The sequence below is a fragment of the Suricata suricatta genome, chromosome 8 (assembly GCF_006229205.1).
Source record: "Suricata suricatta isolate VVHF042 chromosome 8, meerkat_22Aug2017_6uvM2_HiC, whole genome shotgun sequence".
NCBI lineage: Eukaryota > Metazoa > Chordata > Mammalia > Carnivora > Herpestidae > Suricata > Suricata suricatta.
The window spans coordinates 114,511,825-114,532,513 of NC_043707.1; the positions used below are offsets into that span (position 1 = coordinate 114,511,825).

Genomic DNA, 20,689 nt, shown 5'->3' on the forward strand with positions numbered 1-20,689 from the left:
CAACTTCAGCTCAGGTCATGATCTTGCTGTTTGTGGGTTCAGGCTCCGCATCAGGCTCTGTGCTGACAGCTCAGAGCCTGGAGCCTGCTTCAGATTCTGTGTCTCCCTCTCTCTCTGCCCTTCCCCTGCTCACACTGTGTCTCTCTCTCTCTCAAACATTTTTTTAAAAAGGCCCAGTTGGCTTTCATCAAGAGAATTATTTCATCAGGCCAGGCTCAAAGAAAAACACAGCTGAAGTGCTTGGGACACTTTTATTGTATTTTACCACTTTTCTTAAGCAATTTTTGGCCCAGCTCTTGAGACATGGTGGAATCTCAGGTGAGACGTGTGGATTACAAAGGCTGTGAGTATACATAATCGAATCACTAGAATTTATTTTAGCTTAGGCATTTTAAAATAATGAGAAAAAAAAAATGAGTAGAACCTGACTTTATAATCAGAACCCAGACAAGCAGCCTGATATAAGAACTCAGCTACTAACCCGTCTGATTTCTGTGAAAAATTACTTCCACCCCTGCCCTTAGTCCCTGCAGGCTGCCGCCTGGCCCCTAGCACATTCCTGCCTCGTGACATTACGCAAGGCTCGTGTGAGTGCAGAAAGCTCACATCAAGACAGACTGACACGTCTGCTTAAAACCGTATCTCAGGTTTAACTTACATAGAGCATGGACTGCTTCTCTAGGGCAAGGACAGCCTTCCATTCCTCCTGGTGCCCTGGTGTTTATCTCCTGTCTGGTACAGATTTAGGCCCACCTCATCCAAGTGCTAGGTAAAGCGCATTGTGAGATACAAGCATGTTCATCTGGGCCCCCATATTCTGTCCAAAGACTTAAAATTGAGAGGTGAGAGGCCTGGGTGCCGGAGCCCAATCATAAAACTCCCATTTCTCCTGTGGAAGCATTTATGTTCACCGCCCCGCCCACGGGGACAGGGCGTGCTGTCCTCCACAGCAGGTGAACTTTCTGGTTGCCCTGGTGCAAGGAGCCCTGGTGACATACTACGGCCTGTCCACTTCCCAGAGGGAAGGGCTTCGTTTTGCCTTTTACTTTGCCAGAGTGACTAACAATCTCCTTGCAATTTTCTTTCTTTTAGAACTGATGTCTTTGGGTCTAAGCTATTTTCTGAGATCCTGCTAGGGACGCAAAGACCCTAGAGAAACAACTCCGCACCCAAGTGAATGGCAGCTTCTGTAAGCGCTGCCATAATCAGAGTTGATGTGATTCTTCAACTGGAATTCTTCCTCTTTGGCACTCGCCCTACATAAATCTGGAAAATTCTCCAAATTCTTTCCTTCAGGGGCTTCTGGGTGGCTTTTCATTTGTACCTATTTCCTTGCAAATTCTGCACTTGATCTAGGCTACCGTAAGAAAAAGGCTAGGAAACCCAGTTTCTTGCAGGCCCTTGCTTGTTTGGGCCAAAGACAAAAAACCATTCATGAAGCAAATTGGCAGAGTTCAAATATCCCCAGGCTGTCCACACTGGGAAAATGTTAGTGCACATGAGGGGCATGCTGCAACTTCCTCAAAAAGAAGATAGAGCCTAGAATGAAGTCCAAAGGTCAAGTGTGAGTTCAACACTTCTGCAAGGAGCCAAAGTCATTTAGTTCTTTTCTATCAAAATGCTGGGGGGTGGGGGGAGGCTTTCACGCACTCTCTCTCCATAGCTCTTCCATGTAAGATTTAAATACAACCTTGGGTGGCTCAGTCGGTTAAGCGTCTGACTTTGGCTCAGGTCATGTTCTCACAGTTCATGAGTTCAATCTCCACATCAGGCTCTCTGCTGTCAGCGCAGAGCTGCTTTGGATCATCTGTCTCCCTCTCTCTCTGCCCCTCTCCCCTGCACACACTCTCTCTCTTAAAAATAAATAAGTAAACATAAAAAAAGATTTAAATACAACCAGCCCCCAGCTGCCCCTTCCCCCCAAAATGTTCTTTTAGATGCTTTTATTATTTTTAAGATTTTATTTTTTTTAAGTCATCTCTACACCCAATGTGGGCTCAAACTCACAACCCCAAGATCAAAAGTCACATGCTCCACCAACTGAGCCAGCCAGGCGCCTGGATGCTTCTCAGTGCTGCTGAGCACTCAGGGTGCTTCTATTCATGACTTAAAGGGTGAAAGGGTGCCTAAAACCATGACCTGAATGAACTAGCCTACCTTCAGTGTCTAAAATACATGGTCACAACCCGTCACCTGCGGCGACCTTTGTGTGGCAAGAGAAAGGGACATTTGTACACTTCAGCGATAATCACTCATGTTTAGTCATTGATTTTGTATAATTATCCTAAGTAATCAGTTTCCTTGCAAGTTTTAATTGTGATGAATGTACATTCTCAGCATTCATATGCTCTCACCCTGAGGTTAGCATGTATCTGGCTTAATTAAGAATAATCTGTGTCCATACATACCTGTTCCTATTTCTTGTACCCAATGGTTTTCCTAGCCCTCAACTAATGTTATTTGAGTAGCACAGAATAGTTCACTGAATGAGTAAATGAATGACTTGAAATAGAGACACTTTTGTTTGCACGTGCCTTAGGACTTTCACTCTTACCAGATGGAAACTTTCCATTTGAACAACACTGAGACATACCACCACAGTGTAATATCAGTATTCTAGATCAGGGACACCTGGGTGGCTCACTAGGTTGAGGGTCTGACTTTGGCTCAGGTCATGATCTCATAGTTCATGAGTTCAAGCCTCACACTGGGCTCTGTGCTGACAGCTCAGAGGCTGGAGCCTGCTTCAGATTCTCTCTCTCTGCCCCTCTCCTGATCATGTTCTGTCTCTCAAAAATAAATAAAAACATTAAAATTTTTTAAATATTATAGATCAAAGGTAGAAATTAAGGCTTTCTAAAATGGTGCATGAGGCACATGTCTGGTAGAAACATTAGAAGTCTCTTACCCAATGGGTAGACTTGTCTATTTTCATAAAATATTTTTTTCTTTAAACAGAGTTGATTACCATTATTGGTCCCATTTTTATGACATTTAAATTTTAGTAAAAAGGTTACATATTAGCTAACCAAACAAACAAGAAGAGCAATGCTACCTTTCATTTTAAGGAAGAGATACAAAATGTGCATAGGAATCTTCTTGAAAGAAAGAAGAAATATTTCCCCCATCAAGTAAGATAATGTCTGTATAAAAGTGGCTTATGGCTACTAAAGCACATTTCTTTAAAAAATTTTTTAATGTTTAATTTTTATTTTTGAGAGAGAGAGTGACAGTGTGAGCAGGGGAGGGACAGAGAGCAGGCTCCAGGCTCTGAGCTGTCAGCACAGAGCCCAACACGGGGCTCGAACCCACAAACCGTGAGATCATAACCTGAGCCGAAGTCAAGACGCTTAACCAGCTGAGCCACCCAGGCGCCCCAAGCATGACACACTTCTACATTGTCACATTTATGTTTGCTCTGGGATGGGCTCATGAGGCACCCTGGGCCCTGCTTTCTGTTGGGAGTCCTGCGTGGTTTCTGGCGAGGGAGCACATCTCACCAGCACACCAGCACCCCGGCTCTGCATACACCCAGCCCCTGCAGGCCATTCACACACACAGCAGTTCCCCAATAACGCTGCCTCAGCACCTTGCTCAGCTGCATTCGCTCTTGTCTCTGCAGTTCTGAATGACATCATCTCCACCATGTTCAACCAAAAGTTTATGGAGGAATTATTCAAACCCCAAGAGCTCTACTCCAAGAAGGCCCTGAGGACCGTCTATGACCGCCTGGCTCATGCCTCCATTATGAGACTGAACCAGGCCAGCATGGATAAGGTGAGAGCAGACAGCTAGCTGCCTGTGTCCCTTGCTTGCATCTCTTGTACCTTTTGTGGATGAGCACAGACTGGGTCAAATGAGATGAGGTAGGCAGTGGTGCCTTGCCAAAACAAACAAACAAACAAACAAACAAAAAGGCACTCGCAAGCATCAGGCGTTGGTATTGAGTGTTGGAGTCGGAAAGGACCTCAAGTCATCCATCCCAACCCCTCTGATATTCGTGTCCTTCCAGCTGCCCAAAGAGAGGGCTGGTGTCCATGCCCATATTTGGGAACACTGGGAACATAGACCTCAACCCAACCCAAGTGCCCAACCCTAACCGCTTTAATTCTGCTACATTCTTCACAAATCTAAGCTCTGTGATGAGGAAACCGGATTTTTTTAAAGCAAATTCCACACTGCTCAGTCTTTACTTAGAACATGAACATATCTATTCCTTTGGGGAACAAATTGTTGGAGCACTCTGATTTTTAAAACGATAATTCCAAATAAATAAATGCCAGAGAATAGACAAATCTCCTATTCAAAAGACGCCCCTGTTCAGAGCTCGCTCTGCCATCAAGAAAGGAAGTAGAACTCCCACTCCCTGTGTGTGGGTGGCACTTGGCGACTTCCAAAGAGGTCAGGACAGAAGGGCGAGAACAGCTCACTTTCAGTGGAGGAATGACAAACTCTACCTCCCCCAGGAGGGTCAAGGTCAACATCCACAGTGATAAGGCGTGTTGGCAGTGTGTACCCCGATTGGGTGCCACGAGGATAGCACTGTACCTCTGTGGTTTCCTCCCAAACACCCCAACTCCAGTCTAACCCTGAGCAAAACGTCAGACAGATGACACTTGGCGGTCATGTTACGAAGTACCTAACCAGTATTCAAAGCTCGCAAGGCCACCCAAACCAAGGAAAGTCAGAGAAACTGTCACAGCCAAGAAAGGCCAAAGGGACCTGATGACTAAATGTAACATGGAGTCCTGAAACAGAAATAGGACATTAGGGGAAACTGATGAAATCTGAGTGAAATATGGACTTCAGTTATTTTTAGTGATAGCAATAACAATAACAATTTTTAAATAATTTATTTTGGGGGCGCCTGGGTGGCTCAGTCGGTTAAGCATCCGGCTTCAGTTCAGGTCATGATCTCATGATTCGTGGGTTCAAGCCCCACATCGGGCTCTGTGCTGACAGCTAGCTCAGAGCCTGGAGCCTGCTTCCAGTTCTGTGTCTCCTTATCTCTCTGCCCCTCTCCTGCTCGCACTGTTTCTCTCTATCTCTCAAAAATAAATAAAAAACATTTTAAAATTTTTTAATAAAAAATTAATTTTTTAGTTTCTCTATTATGTGAATTTTTTAAAATCCTGTGGACTGACAGTGAGTAACAAGTGTGCAAAATCAGTGCTCGTTTAATGCTGGTACCTGGAAACCTCGGGAAGACAGACTGCCTTTAACTGTGCCCTTCCCCCCTCTCACTTACTTCTGGAAAATTCCTTTATAGCCCTGGGCCTCCAGTTTCTCATCTATAAAACAGGGATAATAATAGTCTTTTGTTTCAGTTCAGGAAGGATTCAGTGAGAAAACGTAGCACACCTAGGCCCAGCACATAATAAATGTTCAATCAGTGTTAATCATCTCCTCTGCTCTGCTCGCTCTTCTACCTTTAAGAAGGTTTAGGCTTCTGTAGAGAAAGCACATAGAATTTGGCATCAAAAAACCTAGATTCTTGGGGTTCCTGGGTGGCTCAATGGGTTAAGCATCCAACTCTTGATTTTGGCTCAGGTCACGATCTCACAATTAGTGGGTGTGTCAAGCTCTGTGCTTACATAGAGGAGCCTGCGTGGTATTCTCTCTCTCTCCCTCTTTCTCTGACCCTCCCCCACTCACATGCATGCACTCTCTCTCAAGAGTAAATAAAAAAGTCTTTTAACCTGGATTCAAGTATTCAGCTCTATCAGTTACAAGCTCTGAGACTCAATTTACTGAATGATCTGAACTTTCACTTCTTCATCTTACACCTGTCTTTATCCTTTAGTCTTTGCATGGTGTCCAATCCACAGCAGGTGCTTCATGTCCATAATGATGACAGAGAGCCTCAAATCTCTCTCTTTGGTATTTTATGTTCCCACACACGTACACACACACCAGACTCTTCCCGTGGCGTGCCCCTTTCTAAATGAAATCTAGAGCTGCATGTTGGAGAAATGGGGTCATGTAGAGGGTTCTAGCAAATGCCTTAGGATCTGACCATCCTGAGTTCAAATCTCACCCTGCCACTTATTGCCAGCTATGTAAAATTAGGCAAGTCTCTTTACTTTTAATCTTGGGCTAACACCTACATCATAGAGTTTGTGTGAAGATTGAACAGGACCACACTAGGTGACGTATGTGAGCGTACCCAGCACCCTGCTAGATAGTCATAGCTTATAGTGCCCCTCCTGCCTTTAACGTGCCCACAGCTTCTCTCCCAGACTGGTTCCTTCCGCCCCACATCCACTAGACTGCCCTGCCACCATCACCACCAGCCTTCTCCTGGGCACTAGATGGAAAGTGCTGTGGTCATTTCAGAGAGCCCTTATCTATTTATTTTTTATCTTTTATGTTTATTCATTATTGAGACAGAAACAGAGCATGAGCAGGGAGGGGCAGAGAGAGAGGGAGACATAGAATCTGAAGCAGGCCACAGGCTCCGAGCTGTCAGCACAGAGCCCGACGCGGGGCTTGAACCCACAGACCGTGAGATCATGACCTGAGCTGAATCCAGACGCTCAGTGGACTGAGGCATCCAGCTGCCCCGGCCCTTATCTTCATCCCCAAACCTAGTCAGGTAGTCGCCATATGTGGTGGCTTTTCCCTTGAAGAATCATATGTGCTTTTTCCCCCTCCCTTTCCATGCCCACCATCTGTATGCCAGGCCGTACATCTGGATTACTCCAGCAAAGTTTCTTTCACTTCTGTCTTTTTTTTTTAAGTTTTTGCTTATTTAATTTGAGAGAGAGAGAAAGCGTAAGCAGGGGAGAGGCAGAGAGAGAAGGAGAATCCTAAGCAGGCTCTATGCTGTCAGCACAGAGCCAGATGCTGGACTTGAACCCATGAACCACAAGATCATGACCTGAGCCAAAGTCTGACGCCTGACAGAACAGAAGGAGCCCGGTTTCTTTCATTCTCATAGTCCCGGGATGGTGTTGCACACTGAGCGGGAGCCAGGCACCAGCTAATCTTCCAGCCCCGCTCTCCCGTCCGCTCCCCTCCTCTCAGCATTGCCAGGCTTGCTAATCTGCCTTAACCACTGCTTCTTTCATGACAGCTCAGAAAACGTTAGTAGCCCTCCAATCCCCACCATGTCTAGTCTAAATGATTTTGCCTGTCTTGCGGCGCCTGGGTGGCCTAGTCAGTTAAGCATCCGACTTTGGCTCAGGTCATGGTCTCATGGTTCGTGAGTTCGAGCCCCACGTCGGGTTCTGTGCTGACTGCTCAGAGCCTAGAGCCTGCTTGGGATTCTGTGCCTCCCTCTGTCTCTGCTCCCCCCCCCCCACCTTGTGCTCTGTCTCTCAAAAATAAACATTTAAAAAAATAAAAATAAATACATAATTTTGCCTGTCTTTCTAAAACATTTAGCATTCTGATCTTGCCATACTTCAACTTTGCTTCCCACTGACCCCAACACAAATTCCCCCCTCTAATCGGGCTCTTCTTGTTTTCCCAGGAAATAGCACACTCCTTGCTGCCTCTAGGCCCTCCTGCATGCTGTTGCCCTCGACTAGAATGCCTTTCCCCTCCCTCAGTGGGCGTGAACCTATGACCGCAGCCTTCCGCTCCCACAAAACCTATCGTGACCACTTTGGTCCCCACCAGCATCTCGCCTCTCCTCGCTAATGGACAGTCAGACCACACGTGGGCTTGTTGATATCTCGTTAGGTTCCATTCAGCATTTCAAACCGCTCTCCACGGTTGTAGGACCTCACACTTGTCACTTGCGCACATCCTATCTCCCTGCCTCCTCTCAGCAGTTCTGCAACGACAGGAAATCAGGGAGCATTTTTTTCACAGGAGAAAGCTCAGGCTCAGAGAGGCAGAGGGACATGGCCAGGGCCATCCAGCACATCAGCCGCAGTGGTGGAGGGCTGGCTTTTGGGTTTTCACTCTCTGAGGCCAGCACCCAGTTCAGGGCCCCGTGGCTGCCGATACCGTCCCAAACGCGTTCCATCAGCAACACAAATCAGCTGACCAGAAATCCTGGTTTTCTCAGGAATGTCCTGGTTTATTCCTGCTGTTCTGACTTAATTATTTTTTTATTAAAAAAATTTTTTAATGTTTAGTTATTTTTGAGTGAGAGAAGAGAGAGAGATAGAGCACAAGTAGGGTAGGGGCAGAGAGAGGGAGAGACACAGAATCTGCAGCAGGCTCCAGGCTCTGAGCTATCAGCACAGAACCCAACACAAAGCTTGAGCCCACGAACCACGAGATTATAACCTGAGCCAAAGTCCTTTGGCAGCTTAAGTGACTGAGCCACCCAGGCACCCCCTGGCTTAATTATTAATATTATCCCTTTGACTCTCAAAAGTGTCTTGGTTTGGGCCATAACTGACATGGACACCTGAGCTGCATTATATGCCGAGAACTGGTTTTCAGTAAGTGCTTGACCGAACGATTGTCTGGAGGTGCTGATATATACTTCTCTGATCCTTGTTATTTTGTTCAGCTCTACGACCTGATGACTATGGCCTTCAAACACCAAGTACTACTGTGCCCCCGCCCCAAGGATGTGCTGCTCGTCACTTTCAATCATTTAGATGCCATCAAGGGATTCATCCAAGACTCCCCAACCATCCTGCATCAAGTGGAGGAGACTTTCCGGCAGCTGACTGAAGTAAGAGCTCACCACGGTTCACCATCCCGCAGCCCCCTCCTTGTTCTCCTCCCCGCTGTTAAGAATAGTCGGATTCCGGGGCTCCTGGGTGGCTCAGTGGGTTAAGTGTCCGACTCTTAATTTTGGCTCAGGTCATGATCTCACGGCTATGAGTTCGAGCCTCAGGACATCAGGACTCTGTGCTGACAGTGCAGAGCCTGCTCAGGATCTCTCTCTGCCCCTCCCCCCTCTCTTTCTGTCTCTCTCTCAAAATATAAATAAACATCTTTTTTTAAAAAAAACAGTCAGGTTCTATGACAGAATAGGATGAGGGATGGCAAAGCCTGAAACTCTCCCCCAAAATTCTACAAATCTACAAGCATCTAAAACCAGATTAAAAGGTCATTATAACAGGCATTCCCATCTTATGCCCTCCCACTGTTGCCTTCAACGCTGGGAAAGTAACGACACAGAGCGCGGCCATTTTCTCCTGAGCCCTCTGGAAGGGAGTTGACGGTGGATGTTCTGCTAAATCTGAACAGGAAAAGTGAAGGGTACCATCGTGGGGTCTCCTCCCCTGGGGAGGGAGCCGGGCTGGCTCTCCTGCCGCTACCCCCCTCCCCCACCTGGCGCCAGCCCCTGAGTGCCCCCTAGCTCTGCCTGCCTGCACGTCCCACCTCACTTCTGGAAGTAAGGTGCTTCTTTCCGCTTTGCCTCTGGCAGACCTACGGGGGTCTCTCTGCGGGGGAGTTCCAGATGATCCGGCAGACGCTCCTCACCTTCTTCCAGGACCTGCACATCCGGGTGAGTGAATGGGCGGCCCCAGGGAGCACCCTGCCACCGCTGTCCTGGGGAAGCAGGGCACCACGTGGTCAGGCAGAAGCCGGCTGAGGGGGCCCAGCTAGCCATGTCCTCAGTGCTTGGCCCGGTGATGATAAACTTTCCAGTAACAAATCTCAGCAGTTGTTTTTTTTTCTTTTTTTAATTTTTTTGTTTATTTATTTTTCGAGGGAGAGATCGTGAGTGGGAGAAGGGCAGAGAGAGAGAGAGGGAGACACAGAATCGGAAGGAGGCTTCAAGTTGTGAGCTGTCAGCACAGAGTCCCACGTGGGACTCGAACCCAGGAACCGTGAGATCATGACCTGAGCCAAAGTTGAATGCTTAACTGACTGAGCCACCCAGGTGCCCCAATCTCAGCAGTTTTTAAATGGACCAAGGAAAACAGCGATATCCCCATTCCTTCCCAGTTACCTTATGTATCTCTTTAAAGTATGGTCTGGGGGCGCCAGGATGGCTGTCGGTTGAGTGTCTGACTTTGGCTCAGGTCATGATCTCATGGTTTGTGGGTTCGAACCCCACGTCGGGCTCTGTGCTGACAACTAGCTCAGAGCCTGGAGCCTGTCTTCAGATTCTGTGTCTCCCTCTCTCTCTGACCCTTCCCTGCTCACACTGTCTTTCTCACACTCAAAAATAAATAAAGAAAACTTTAAAATAATAAAATAAAATAATAAAATAAAATAAAATAAATAAAATAAAATATGGTCTGTTCCCTTTTCCAGAGGAAATGTCTTCTCCATGAACCAGGGAAGACAAATAGATTTCAACTCAGAGGCCAATTTCATTTTTAGCCCTCATGAATAATTTTATTTGCTATAGATGGAGTAATAAGAACACCAACATAAATTAACATCTCTAATAGTCATCGATTAAAATTTAAAAATACTATGAAATTACAAATAGGATTAAGTTTTGTATTGTTTTAAAATATTGTAAATCCTGCATCATATTCTTATCAAGACTGTGCCTATGTGGACATTCTTTATGCATTGCAGTGATATAAGCAGCCATATTGATTTCTTGATTCTGACAACATAAAATTTATTATAATGAAGAGACTCCTAATAATAAGTTTATAACAAAATCATTAAAATGTATTAAACCACAAAATATATTAAGCTTTAATTGCTAAGTAGGTAGGCAGTGAAACATCTGAATGTCCATGAAGAAAAATAGGAATCACATAGCCTGACAATATTCAGCCGCTGCTCCGTAACACTTGTCTGGTTTTCCAAGGCTGGTCTTTAATGCCTGATTACCTATACCCATATATTACCTTAGGTCTGATTGCCTATACAGATTTTCTCTGTTTTCAAAACAGTCTTGATAGTCTTCAGATTTGTTAGCAAAACCAACTAACCAAATCAAGAAAACACAGCTCAGATCTAACACTCCCTTGCTCCTTGTTTAACCAAAGGGAATACAAAACTCCCCCTGATAGCCAAAGTTTTCTGTGGTCTCAAGGAACAACCAGAGGCTGCCTTCATGTGCTCAGGCCCTGACCTGCACTCAGCCTGCCCAGAGACTGCCTGAAGACCAATTCCACTCGAAATCCTGAGCAGTTCTTTACAACAGTCCCCGTTCCCAACCCCCTCCGCCCTCCAGAACCCGTCCTGAGTGACCTCCCCAAAGGCAGGCTCCTCGGGCCCCCCAGCCTCCACCAGACTCTCGTTCCCATTCCCATTTCCTTCCCTCAAGGCCCTTCCTCCTGTGCTTCCCATTGTTTCCGTTGTTGGGAAACACCATTCCATCTCTGCCTCTTTATGGAATGTTCTCTATCCCTCTCCTCCATGATCCGCTGCCCTTGTAAACCCACTCAGTCCAACACATATTTACAGAGTGCCTACTCTCTACTCTACTCACTCAGTATTTGAGACACATGGGGGAGAGACACATGGGTGAACGAGACCAAGGCCCTGCCTTGGGGAGGTTCTACACTAGGACAGAGAGACAGGGAGGACAAGTAAGTCAGGTTCTGGTTCTGATAACTTTTAGGAAGATGACAAGATAAGGTAAAGTTATAAAGGGCAACTGGGATGGGATGTCCCATTAGACCATCACTACTAGCACTTTCTATCATGACGGAGATGTTCTAGATCTGTGCTAACATGAAAGCCACTAGCTACATATGGCTATGGAACACTTAAAATATGGTCAGTGTGACTGAGAAACTGAATTTTTTAAATCTTTATTTATTTTTGAGGAAGAGAGAGACAGAGTACCAGCAGGGGAGGGGCAGAGAGAGAGGGAGACAACAGAATCAGAAAACAGGCTCCAGGCTCTGGGCTGTCAGCACAGAGCCTGATGCGGGGCTCAGACTCACAAAACACAAGTTCATGACCTGAAGTCAGATGCTTAGCCGTCTGAGCCACCCAAGAATCCCAAGAAACTGAATTTTTAATTTAATTTTAATAGCCACACTTGACTAGTAGCTTCTAGTAAAAAATCCCGAGATTACTTTTATAGAAAGACAGAAAGAAGCGTCTTCATGGAGGATCTGATACCTTTTTTAAAAAGTGGGTTTTCACCAGGCCCATGGGAAAATAGGGGAGGGGTTAAGTGGACATCCTAAGTGGAAGTAAAGGCATGAGGCACATAACCATTTGGTGTACTTAGTGCTACAGACACAGCAGAAAGCTGCAAGTGTTTGGGTATAGCAAGAACATAGGATTCAAGGAGGAACATGGCGGGGCACCTGGGTGGCTCAGTCGCCTAAACATCTGACTTCAGTGCAGGTCATGATATTGCAGTTTGTGAGTTCGAGCCCCGTGTCAGGCTCTGTGCTGACAGCTCAGAGCCTGGAGCCTGCTTCAGATTCTGTGTCTCCCTCTCTCTCTCTCTGCCCCTCCACCACTCATGCTCTGTCTCTCTCTCTCTCTCAAAAATAAATAAACATTTTTTAAAAACAAGGAGGAACATGGCTGCAGAGAAGAACAGGGGCCACCTGGACATTATCTGGCAGGCAGCAGAGTGTCACTAAAGCAGGAAAAGAACACAGCCTTCTACAAGTTTAGAAGAGACTCTTCAGGGGCGTCTGGGTGGCTCGGTTGGTTGTCTGACTCTTGATTTCAGCTCAGGTCATGATCTCACAGTTCGTGAGTTCAAGCCCCACATTGGGCTCTGCGCTGATAGCGTGGAGCCTGCTTGGGATTCTCTGCATTTCTCTCTCTCTCTCTCTCTCTCTCTCTCTCTCTCTCTCTCTCTCTCAAAAATGAATAAATAAACTTAGAAAGAAGGAGAATCTTCACAGCAGATTGGAGGATGGATCACGACCTGGTGAGAGGAGAGGTAAGGAAACCAGTTAGGAGGCACCTGCAGCAGCCAGGCCAGAGATTCGCCACCGGGAACACCGGAGGAGAATGCGGTTTGGGAAAACAGACGATGGCCCTGTTCTGAGCAGAGTGTATTTGAAGTACACCCCATGGAACTTGTAGGTAGACACGTCTAATAGGCAAGGGGATAGATGCATCCAGTGTCCGGGGAAGGAGACTAAGTGGCAGCTTGAGATCTGGGCACCATCAGCACAGAGGTGAACACTGGGAGTAGATGAGATCCCTCGGGGTAGGGGGATGAAATAAGAGAAGAAGGACAGGAGAGCCACACTAACAGCGGAGGGCCAGCAGAGGGGCTGGGCAAGCAGACAGACCCAACAGTCCCGTCCACCCAAGGGCAGGTTGTCAGATCAGACACAACCACGCACTGGGCTGAAGTGTATACATTTCAGACCTGCTGTGACAGAGTCAACCCTGTTAGAAGTGGGCTCACAAAGGGTCTAGCACATGCATATATTCCCACTTCTCTCTCCAAATTTTCTTTCTCCATGCTTGTATTCACATCTCTTGATCACAGAATCTTTGTTTTTTAATGTTTATTTACTTTTTGAGAGAGAGAGAAAGAGAGAGAGTGAAAACGGGGTAGAGGCAGAGAGAGAGGGAGACACAGAATCCAAAGCAGGCTCCAGGCTCAGAGCTGTCAGCACAGAGCTGATGCGAGGCTCGAACTCATGAACCGCGAGATCATGACCTGGGCCAAAGTCGGATACGTAACTGAGTCACCCAGGCGCCCCGGTCACAGAATCTTAAGGTTAAAAATTCTTTAAAGGTCTTCCAGCCAAACCTTCCAACAAAACCAGTTCACACACTCCCCACAAAACATGCCTCATGCCCTCCCAGCCCTGCTGCTTTTTTTTTTTTTTTATGTTTGTTTGTTTAGAAAAGAACTCATGCAAGCAGTGGTGGGGGTGTGGAGGAGGGGGGTGCGCTGATAGTGAGGGAGAGAGCCTGACATGGGCCTGCATTCCCACAAACCGTGAGGTCGTGACCTGAGCCGAAGTCAAGAGTCAGATGCTTAACTGACTGAGCCACGCAGACGCCCCTCCCATCTCTACTTCTAAAGGGTCTTCACACCGCCTTCTTCCAGGCCCAGCTCCAAACCCATACTTAGCCCTCCCACCCCATGCCTCTGGTCATTCTCCACAGTGAGAGACATGTGCTGACAGTGCGGAGCCTGCTTGGGATTCTCCCTCCCTCTATCTCAGCACCGCCCCCCATGCTTGCATGAGTTCTTTTCAAGATAAATAAACATTTTTTTTAAAAAGCAGTAGAGCTGGGAGGGCATGAGGCATGTTTTGGGGGGAATGTGTGAACTGGTTTTGTTGGAGGGTCTGGCTGGAGGACCTTTGAGGTATACAATGCATATGTCATCCAGCACATCCTGCGTGTACTGCCCCGTGTAGTCATTCTATGCCTGGGTCCTGGGTCCAGTTGGACTCTACTCCTAAGAGTATTAGCTACCATATATCAAGCTCTTACTGTGTGTCAGACTCAGCGATACGTGCTTTTTCATTATCTGATTCAGCAAGTAACACTTACCGGTTGAATAGATGCTATTATTACCCCCAGTTTGCAAAACAGAAAATGGATACCCAGAAAGGTTGTAGAACTTACCCAAAACTCAGAGCCAAAGAATGGCCCAGGTGCGGTGTGAGCCTAGACAGTCCAACCTCAGCATGCCAAATGACCATCACATACATTCTTACTGCTTTGCATTTTCACTGCTTTGCCCACAACAGAGAAATCATGATCTGTACTTTTAATTTTTTTTTTTATTATTTATTTTTGGGAGAGAGAGAGAGAGACAGCATGAGCAGGGGAGGGTCAGAGAGGGATCTCTCTCTACAGAATCTGAAGCAGGCTCCAGGCTCTGAGCTAGCTGTCAGTACACAGCCTGATGCAGGGCTCAAACCTATGAGCCGTGAAATCATGACCTGAGCCAAAGTCGGACGCTTAACCGACTGAGCCACCCAGGCGCCCCAACAGATGTATATTTTTGATGATATTATGAATATAATCTAGTAGAGGTTTAGAGTTTGAAGGGAGTCTTGAATTTATCTTGTTTTACAGATGAAGAAGCCAAGATCCAATAGAGCTGATGAACTACTACGACCTTTATAGAATTTAATCTGACCCAGACCTTGACACAAGTGTGCAAACTAGGGGGCGTCTGGCTGGTTCAGTCAGTAGAGCAAGTGACTCTTGATATCAGGGTTGTGAGCTTGAGCCCCACGTTAAATGTGGAGATTACTTAAAAAAAAAACAAAACCCACAAACCAGAAGTAGAAATGAGCCTAAAACGGTGTTTGCAGCCATGTAAAAGACCTTCAGCCTCTAAGGCCCACCAGATCCATCTGCCCCGGCCCCTTCTCACCAGTCTAGCACGTGGCCAAAATCCCAGGCTCCAGAGTGAGAAACAAGGTTGAATCCTCAGCTCTGCCCCTCCTGAGCTGGCTGGCCTGGAGGAAGTGTCTCAACCTCTGAGCCGCCATCCTCACTGTTCTCTTTGGGCAAGTCACCTCACTCTGGGAACCTCAGCTTCCTCATCTTTAAAATGGGGGTAATACAGCTCACCTGGGAGACTTGCTGTGCGGCCCAGAAGGTGTTTGTAAAAACACTACCTCCGTAGGCTAGTTACGCGGGGTCTTTCTTGTGGTTGGAAGCTTCCTAGGTAACACCCCCCACCCGTTACACACCTTCCATCCTCAGAATGCTTATGTCTAGAAACATATACCAAGAGAAATGACAAGCGGTGTATTTTTTCCCAGGTATCCATATTTCTGAAGGACAAAGTTCAGAATTCCAATGGTCGCTTCGTGTTGCCGGTGTCCGGGCCTGTTCCATGGGGAACTGAAGTTCCCGGACTCATCAGGTGAATTCTCAACGTTAGTCATCAGACCCATGTTTGGGTGCCAGGAGACCAACACGTGGGCCACCACATAGAATGTGCCGAGTCCCTCCCTGCAGTAAAGCACAGCAGTTAGAAGGTCAGGTTCGCACCCCAGCTGGGCCACTTAGCAGACACTTGAGGCCAACCACCCAGTTCTTCAGGACTCACTTCCTCATCTAGGAAACGGTTGCTGTGAGGATGAATAAGATACTAATGCTCTGAAGTGCTTACACGGCACCTGGCACATAACACATCCTTGGTAAATATTATTATTATTACCTCAACCAGTATCTTTATCTCGAAGGAGTGCATGAGTTCCTTTTTGTCCCATAGTACAAAGAATAAAGAAGCCTCCAGGACTGCCCGAGCTTGGAGAACATCCCATCATGTCGTACTTTGTGTTGTAGAATGTTCAACAACAAAGGCAAAGAAGTGAAGAAGGTACAATTCAAGCACGGTGGAAACTACGTCATGGCACCAAAAGAAGGTTCTTTTGAACTGTATGGAGACCGAGTCCTGAAACTGGGAACCAATATGTAAGCAAATCCTCCCTCCCTGAATGATTTCAAGTCTGAGAGCGGTCACTTCATTAAAAAAAACCAGCTTGACTTCCCCTATGAAAACCCCTGCTGACAAGTGAAATAATTTCCCCCCAGATACAATGAATGCAGAGCCCTGACATTTTTCAAGGGCCCCCACGACGCCCAAACATAAGGGAACTCAAGAGGTTGAAAAATAAATCATTTTAAATAGCCACAGAAGAGCACTAGCCAAAACCTCTGTGCCCAGGGAGATCCAGAACAGCGTGGCCTTCACATACTGTTCACGGTTTTTTTTCCTGTAATCTACATTACTTTTCAAGAAGAGCCATCGCCACCTGACTTTGCAGGTATTTTTCTTTGGGAAGCCATGAAATCAGAGTGGCTGATCCCCACTTAGTTATATTCTGTGCTCTCGGCACATTTCTGGATGCTCTTTAATGTCTCGGGATAAAAGTTAATGCGCTATCTTGCTGAGTTAGAAGCAAGTCATTGTAAAAAGGCGGGGCCATGTTTTCACAGTCTTCTGTTGATACCAGGTACAGTATGAACCGGACTGTGGAAACCCATATGTCCAGGGCATCAAAAAACTCAACTTCGCCGTCACAGGTAAGCTTCTGACCCCCCCACCGCCCAACTTATTCATCTTCAGAGCTTATTTCTAGACAGAAAAATCGGGACGGGAGAAGGGTGAAAACTCTAGACTTCAAAGCCAGCCAGTGTTTCCCTCATTGTTTACCATCCTTCCAATCCAGCCTTACAAGTACAAAGGTTTTTAATTGTAGTTTCTCATGAACACTTCCAGTGATCTGACTAATTAGGTAATTTCAGGCTTGGCTCAACCACCATAATTAAGCTGGAGCCACACACCAGGACACGTGAGATGGCATTGTACCAGTGCCACCAGGTCTGTGGCTGCTGAGTCTAGCACTCGTGTGTTCTGATCATTAAACTGGCCCTTCGAAGGGCTGCCCTACATAAAGATGTGGTAGCTCAGTTCAAAATGGGGTTTTAGATTCCCTGAATTCCATCTTTATAAATTTTCACAGAATTAGCTACTATCAAGCTATAGGACAAATCTTGAGATAGTCATGTGGCAAACATTTATTGGATGGTTTCTATGGGCTGGGAATCCAGGGACACAAAGCTGACTTAGGAGAGATGCGCACACAGACCAAGGTGTCGGTATAAGCAAAGGCACCAAAGGACAAGAGAGCACTGTGGTATTTGGAGGAAACTGGGAGGCAGCGTCCTTCCCACATGGCTATATCATAGCGTAGCTGAGGCAGGGTCCTGTGCCAGGACACTGCGGCCTGATTCCAAAGAGGCTTAAGCAATTTGGACTTTGTCTTTTAGGCGAGAGGCAGAGGGGGTTTATCTCAAGCGCGGGAGAAGTCTACTTGAGATACCGGACTGGCGGCAGAGGGACAAAAGAAAGACAGTAGCAGAAGAGGCAGAGCAGGGAGTGGCTGGGTTAGAAGAGCCGGGTTGGAAGGAGGGGTGAGGGTTGAGTGGGGCCAGCCAGCCCAGAGGGAACGGATCCTGGGGGTGTTCACCACAGTCACCACCTGAGGGCAGTGTGGTAGCTCCTATGGAAGGCGTGCCCTTGGACTTGGAGCTTTTGCTGAGGCTCCTTGTAAATTCGATTGACGGAAGAGGAGACAGTGTTCTTCCTCAGCTAGGAGGGAGGTCATCTGAGGAGAATGGGGATCCCTGGGGGCCCTCCACTCATCTTGAAAGTGTGAGAATCTCTGGTTTGCTGCCTTGCTAAGGGGCCTTCTGCTTCTGAGGTGGATTATTTCTGTTTTGGTTAAGCCTGTTTTCTATGCTTCATTTGGACACATTTCTTCCCCAGATCATTTAAGGAGTTATTGTTTTGCCTCATTCCACAATACCGCCCTGGGTCTCTGGGGTCTCGGCAGGAAATGTGATCACCTTCATGTGGCTAAAAATCATGAAATTGTTTCTGCAGGAAAGCATTGCTCCAAACCCTCTTGCTAAAGAAGAACTGAATTTCTTGGCCAGGCTGATGGGAGGGATGGAGATTAAGAAACCCAGTGGCCCTGAGCCAGGATTCCGGTTGAATCTTTTCACCACTGATGAAGAGGAGGAGTACGTTTTAAACCTGTTTCTTACGAGGCATATATAAAAATCCTAAGTAAATGGGGGGTGTAAAAAATGACCACTATAAACCAGTGACACTTAAAATATAGGTGTAAAGGTCACAGAGGAAACACCAGCAAATTCAACAACCTAGTTAAAGAAGAATCCACCAGGGGCACCTGGGTGGCTCAGTCAGTTACGCATCTGTCTGACTCTTGATCTAGGGTCAGGTCATGATCTTGCGGTTGGTGAGATTGAGATCTCCACTCAGATCATGGTCTCATGATTTAGGAGATAGAGTCCTACATAGGGCTCTGCGCTGACAGCACGGAGAGAGTATTCTCTCTCTCCCTCTCTCTCTGCCTCTCCTCTGCTCTCTCCCCCTCTCTCTTCCTCTCCTCTCGCTCTCAAAATAAGTAAATAAGCTTTCAAATAAAGAAGAAGAATCCACCAGTATTAAATAGCTTGAATCTTCTGGATTCATTCAAGAAATAGTTCTAATGTCTTACATAGCTGAACCAGAAGTATTGGAAGTCAAGATAACCATAGTAAGAAACATCTGTTAAGAAACCAGAGGGAAGTCAGAGCATGATGTCTTTGGGATACGGCAGTCTCCTCCAAAACCAGAAGGGAGAGTGACCCACCCAGATTTATACAAAGCTTTAGTTTGTAGAGCACATGTACATCGTTATGTCATGTGATCCGCCTTGCAACCGAATATTTGGGGTGGGAGTTGCCCCCTGCTCCCATTAAACTAACTTCTTCTGTGTACTTCTGTGTGAGAGTCGCTCTGGTGAGTGCTGGGGACAAAGACGGAGAGTAAGACCTAGAGCCTGGCCTCAGGAGCACGCAGGGTAGGAGGAGAGTGCACGCAGACACAAGTTAGTTCAATGCCGATTCATAAATGGAGGACGTAGTGATTGACTTTGCACCAGCAGATGAAGGGAGTTGGCATCTGGGCTTGGTCTTGGAGTTTGCCAAGCAGAGGAAGGGGAAAAACATTCTGGCCAAGTTCAGTACATGCAAAGGCACAGAGACATACATGGACTTGACTTTCTGGAGCATAGGGTGCACTGCTTGGGGATAGGGCAGACAGAAAGCTGAAGGGAAGGGCAGAAGGTGAGGCAGAAAAACTTGGCTTCCAAGTTATCAAACGCCAGTGTGCCACGCTGGCAGGGAGAAAACCCTAACCTTTGGCCCATGTCTCCACTCTCTCATACAGACAGGCAGCGCTAACCAGGCCAGAAGAGTTATCCTACGAAGTCATCAACATCCAAGCTACTCAGGTGTGTGCGGGCGATTGCACGAGCCAAGCGTTAGTCCCCTCCTCACCTCCTAATAACCTTGAACTTCACTGGCCCTCCCTTCTCTCTAATCAGCATGTATCTAGAGTCCCTAGTCTGACAGTCAGGGGAGGAACTGACCTGTGACACAGCGGCAGGATGAAAATTAAACACCGAGTGCACAGGGAGGCAGTCGTGCCCACACAGCCCCTTCACTGCCTTCCCCTCGTGTTTCTCCGACAGGACCAGCAAAGGAACGAAGAGCTGGCTCGCATCATGGGGGAGCTGGAGGTCACGGACCAGCCGAGGCAGAGCGCCAGCAAGGGGGAGGACTTGCTTGCCATGATGGATGAGCTATAGCTGCACCAGCCCGGGACCCTTGGCACCCTGTGGGGCGGGCTCCCCATAAGGACCCCCGGGTGCCCTGGAGGACAACACAATGCCGCTAGTTTTCTGTGGAGTGAGCAGGTGCCTCCCATTCCCGTCTGTGTTGTAACGAACTACGCAAGCCTCCCTCAAGGAGCAGTGTCTGGAAGGCACACACATACCCATGTTCTCGGCAAAATATATTCTGGTTTTTAAATCAGACCTTCTCCATTTTCTTCTGGTTTTATGGCAACCACCTAAAGCATCCTGGGCCATAATTTCAAGCCCCACAGTCGGGAAGGGGGCGCGCCTGTTGCTGCTCTGAGTTGCAGCTTTCCTGTGGACACCTGTGGCTCACAGACGCCTGGGAATCGACCCGAAACCTCAGAGCGTCCTGGGATGGACTCTGCCTCGTAAGTGACTTTGAAGTAGGTGGGAAAGGCCACCTGGGCCCAGCTGAGGCAGTCCTCCTCTGCCTGGCACGCCGGGAGCTGTAACCTCAGAAGCAGGGTAAGTAAGGCCGGGACAGGGACCACGCAACTGGGCCCCACACAGAGTATGTGGGCGTCTCCCGTATGGAAGTGCGTGCCAAGGACATAGTTTGCTGGGTATGTACGCTTCACCCCCGAGTCCTCCTCTGCCGCTTAGTGTCCTTGCCCTCTAAAGACCCCCAGCACGACGTGCCGTGGCCTCCATCTCCGCTTCACCACCCGTGGCTGGGC

The 20,689-nt window shown here is 47.3% G+C and overlaps 1 protein-coding gene and 1 long non-coding RNA gene across 4 annotated transcripts in view; one reads left to right on the plus strand and one right to left on the minus strand.

Annotated features, from left to right (window-relative positions):
* LOC115300071 overlaps positions 1–890 on the minus strand; it is a 14,979-nt gene extending 14,089 nt beyond the window's left edge. Inside the window, exon 1 of the long non-coding RNA XR_003912488.1 lies at positions 659–890. This is a non-coding gene — a long non-coding RNA (uncharacterized LOC115300071). The remainder of the gene's footprint in view (positions 1–658) is intronic.
* OSCP1 (organic solute carrier partner 1) overlaps positions 1–20,187 on the plus strand; it is a 26,789-nt gene extending 6,602 nt beyond the window's left edge. For 2 of the 3 annotated variants that reach the window (XM_029949653.1, XM_029949654.1), the window contains 9 exons: positions 3,623–3,777; positions 8,471–8,638; positions 9,341–9,421; positions 15,555–15,658; positions 16,084–16,212; positions 16,755–16,824; positions 18,188–18,327; positions 19,541–19,604; positions 19,845–20,187. In XM_029949653.1, the coding sequence (XP_029805513.1) occupies positions 3,623–3,777; positions 8,471–8,638; positions 9,341–9,421; positions 15,555–15,658; positions 16,084–16,212; positions 16,755–16,824; positions 18,188–18,327; positions 19,541–19,604; positions 19,845–19,961 (1,028 nt within the window). In that variant the 3' untranslated portion in view covers positions 19,962–20,187. Of the gene's footprint in view, positions 1–171; positions 319–3,622; positions 3,778–8,470; positions 8,639–9,340; positions 9,422–15,554; positions 15,659–16,083; positions 16,213–16,754; positions 16,825–18,187; positions 18,328–19,540; positions 19,605–19,844 lie in introns of all 3 variants that reach the window. The other variant, XM_029949651.1, reaches the window with a different exon arrangement.
* Positions 20,188–20,689: the final 502 nt, after the last annotated feature.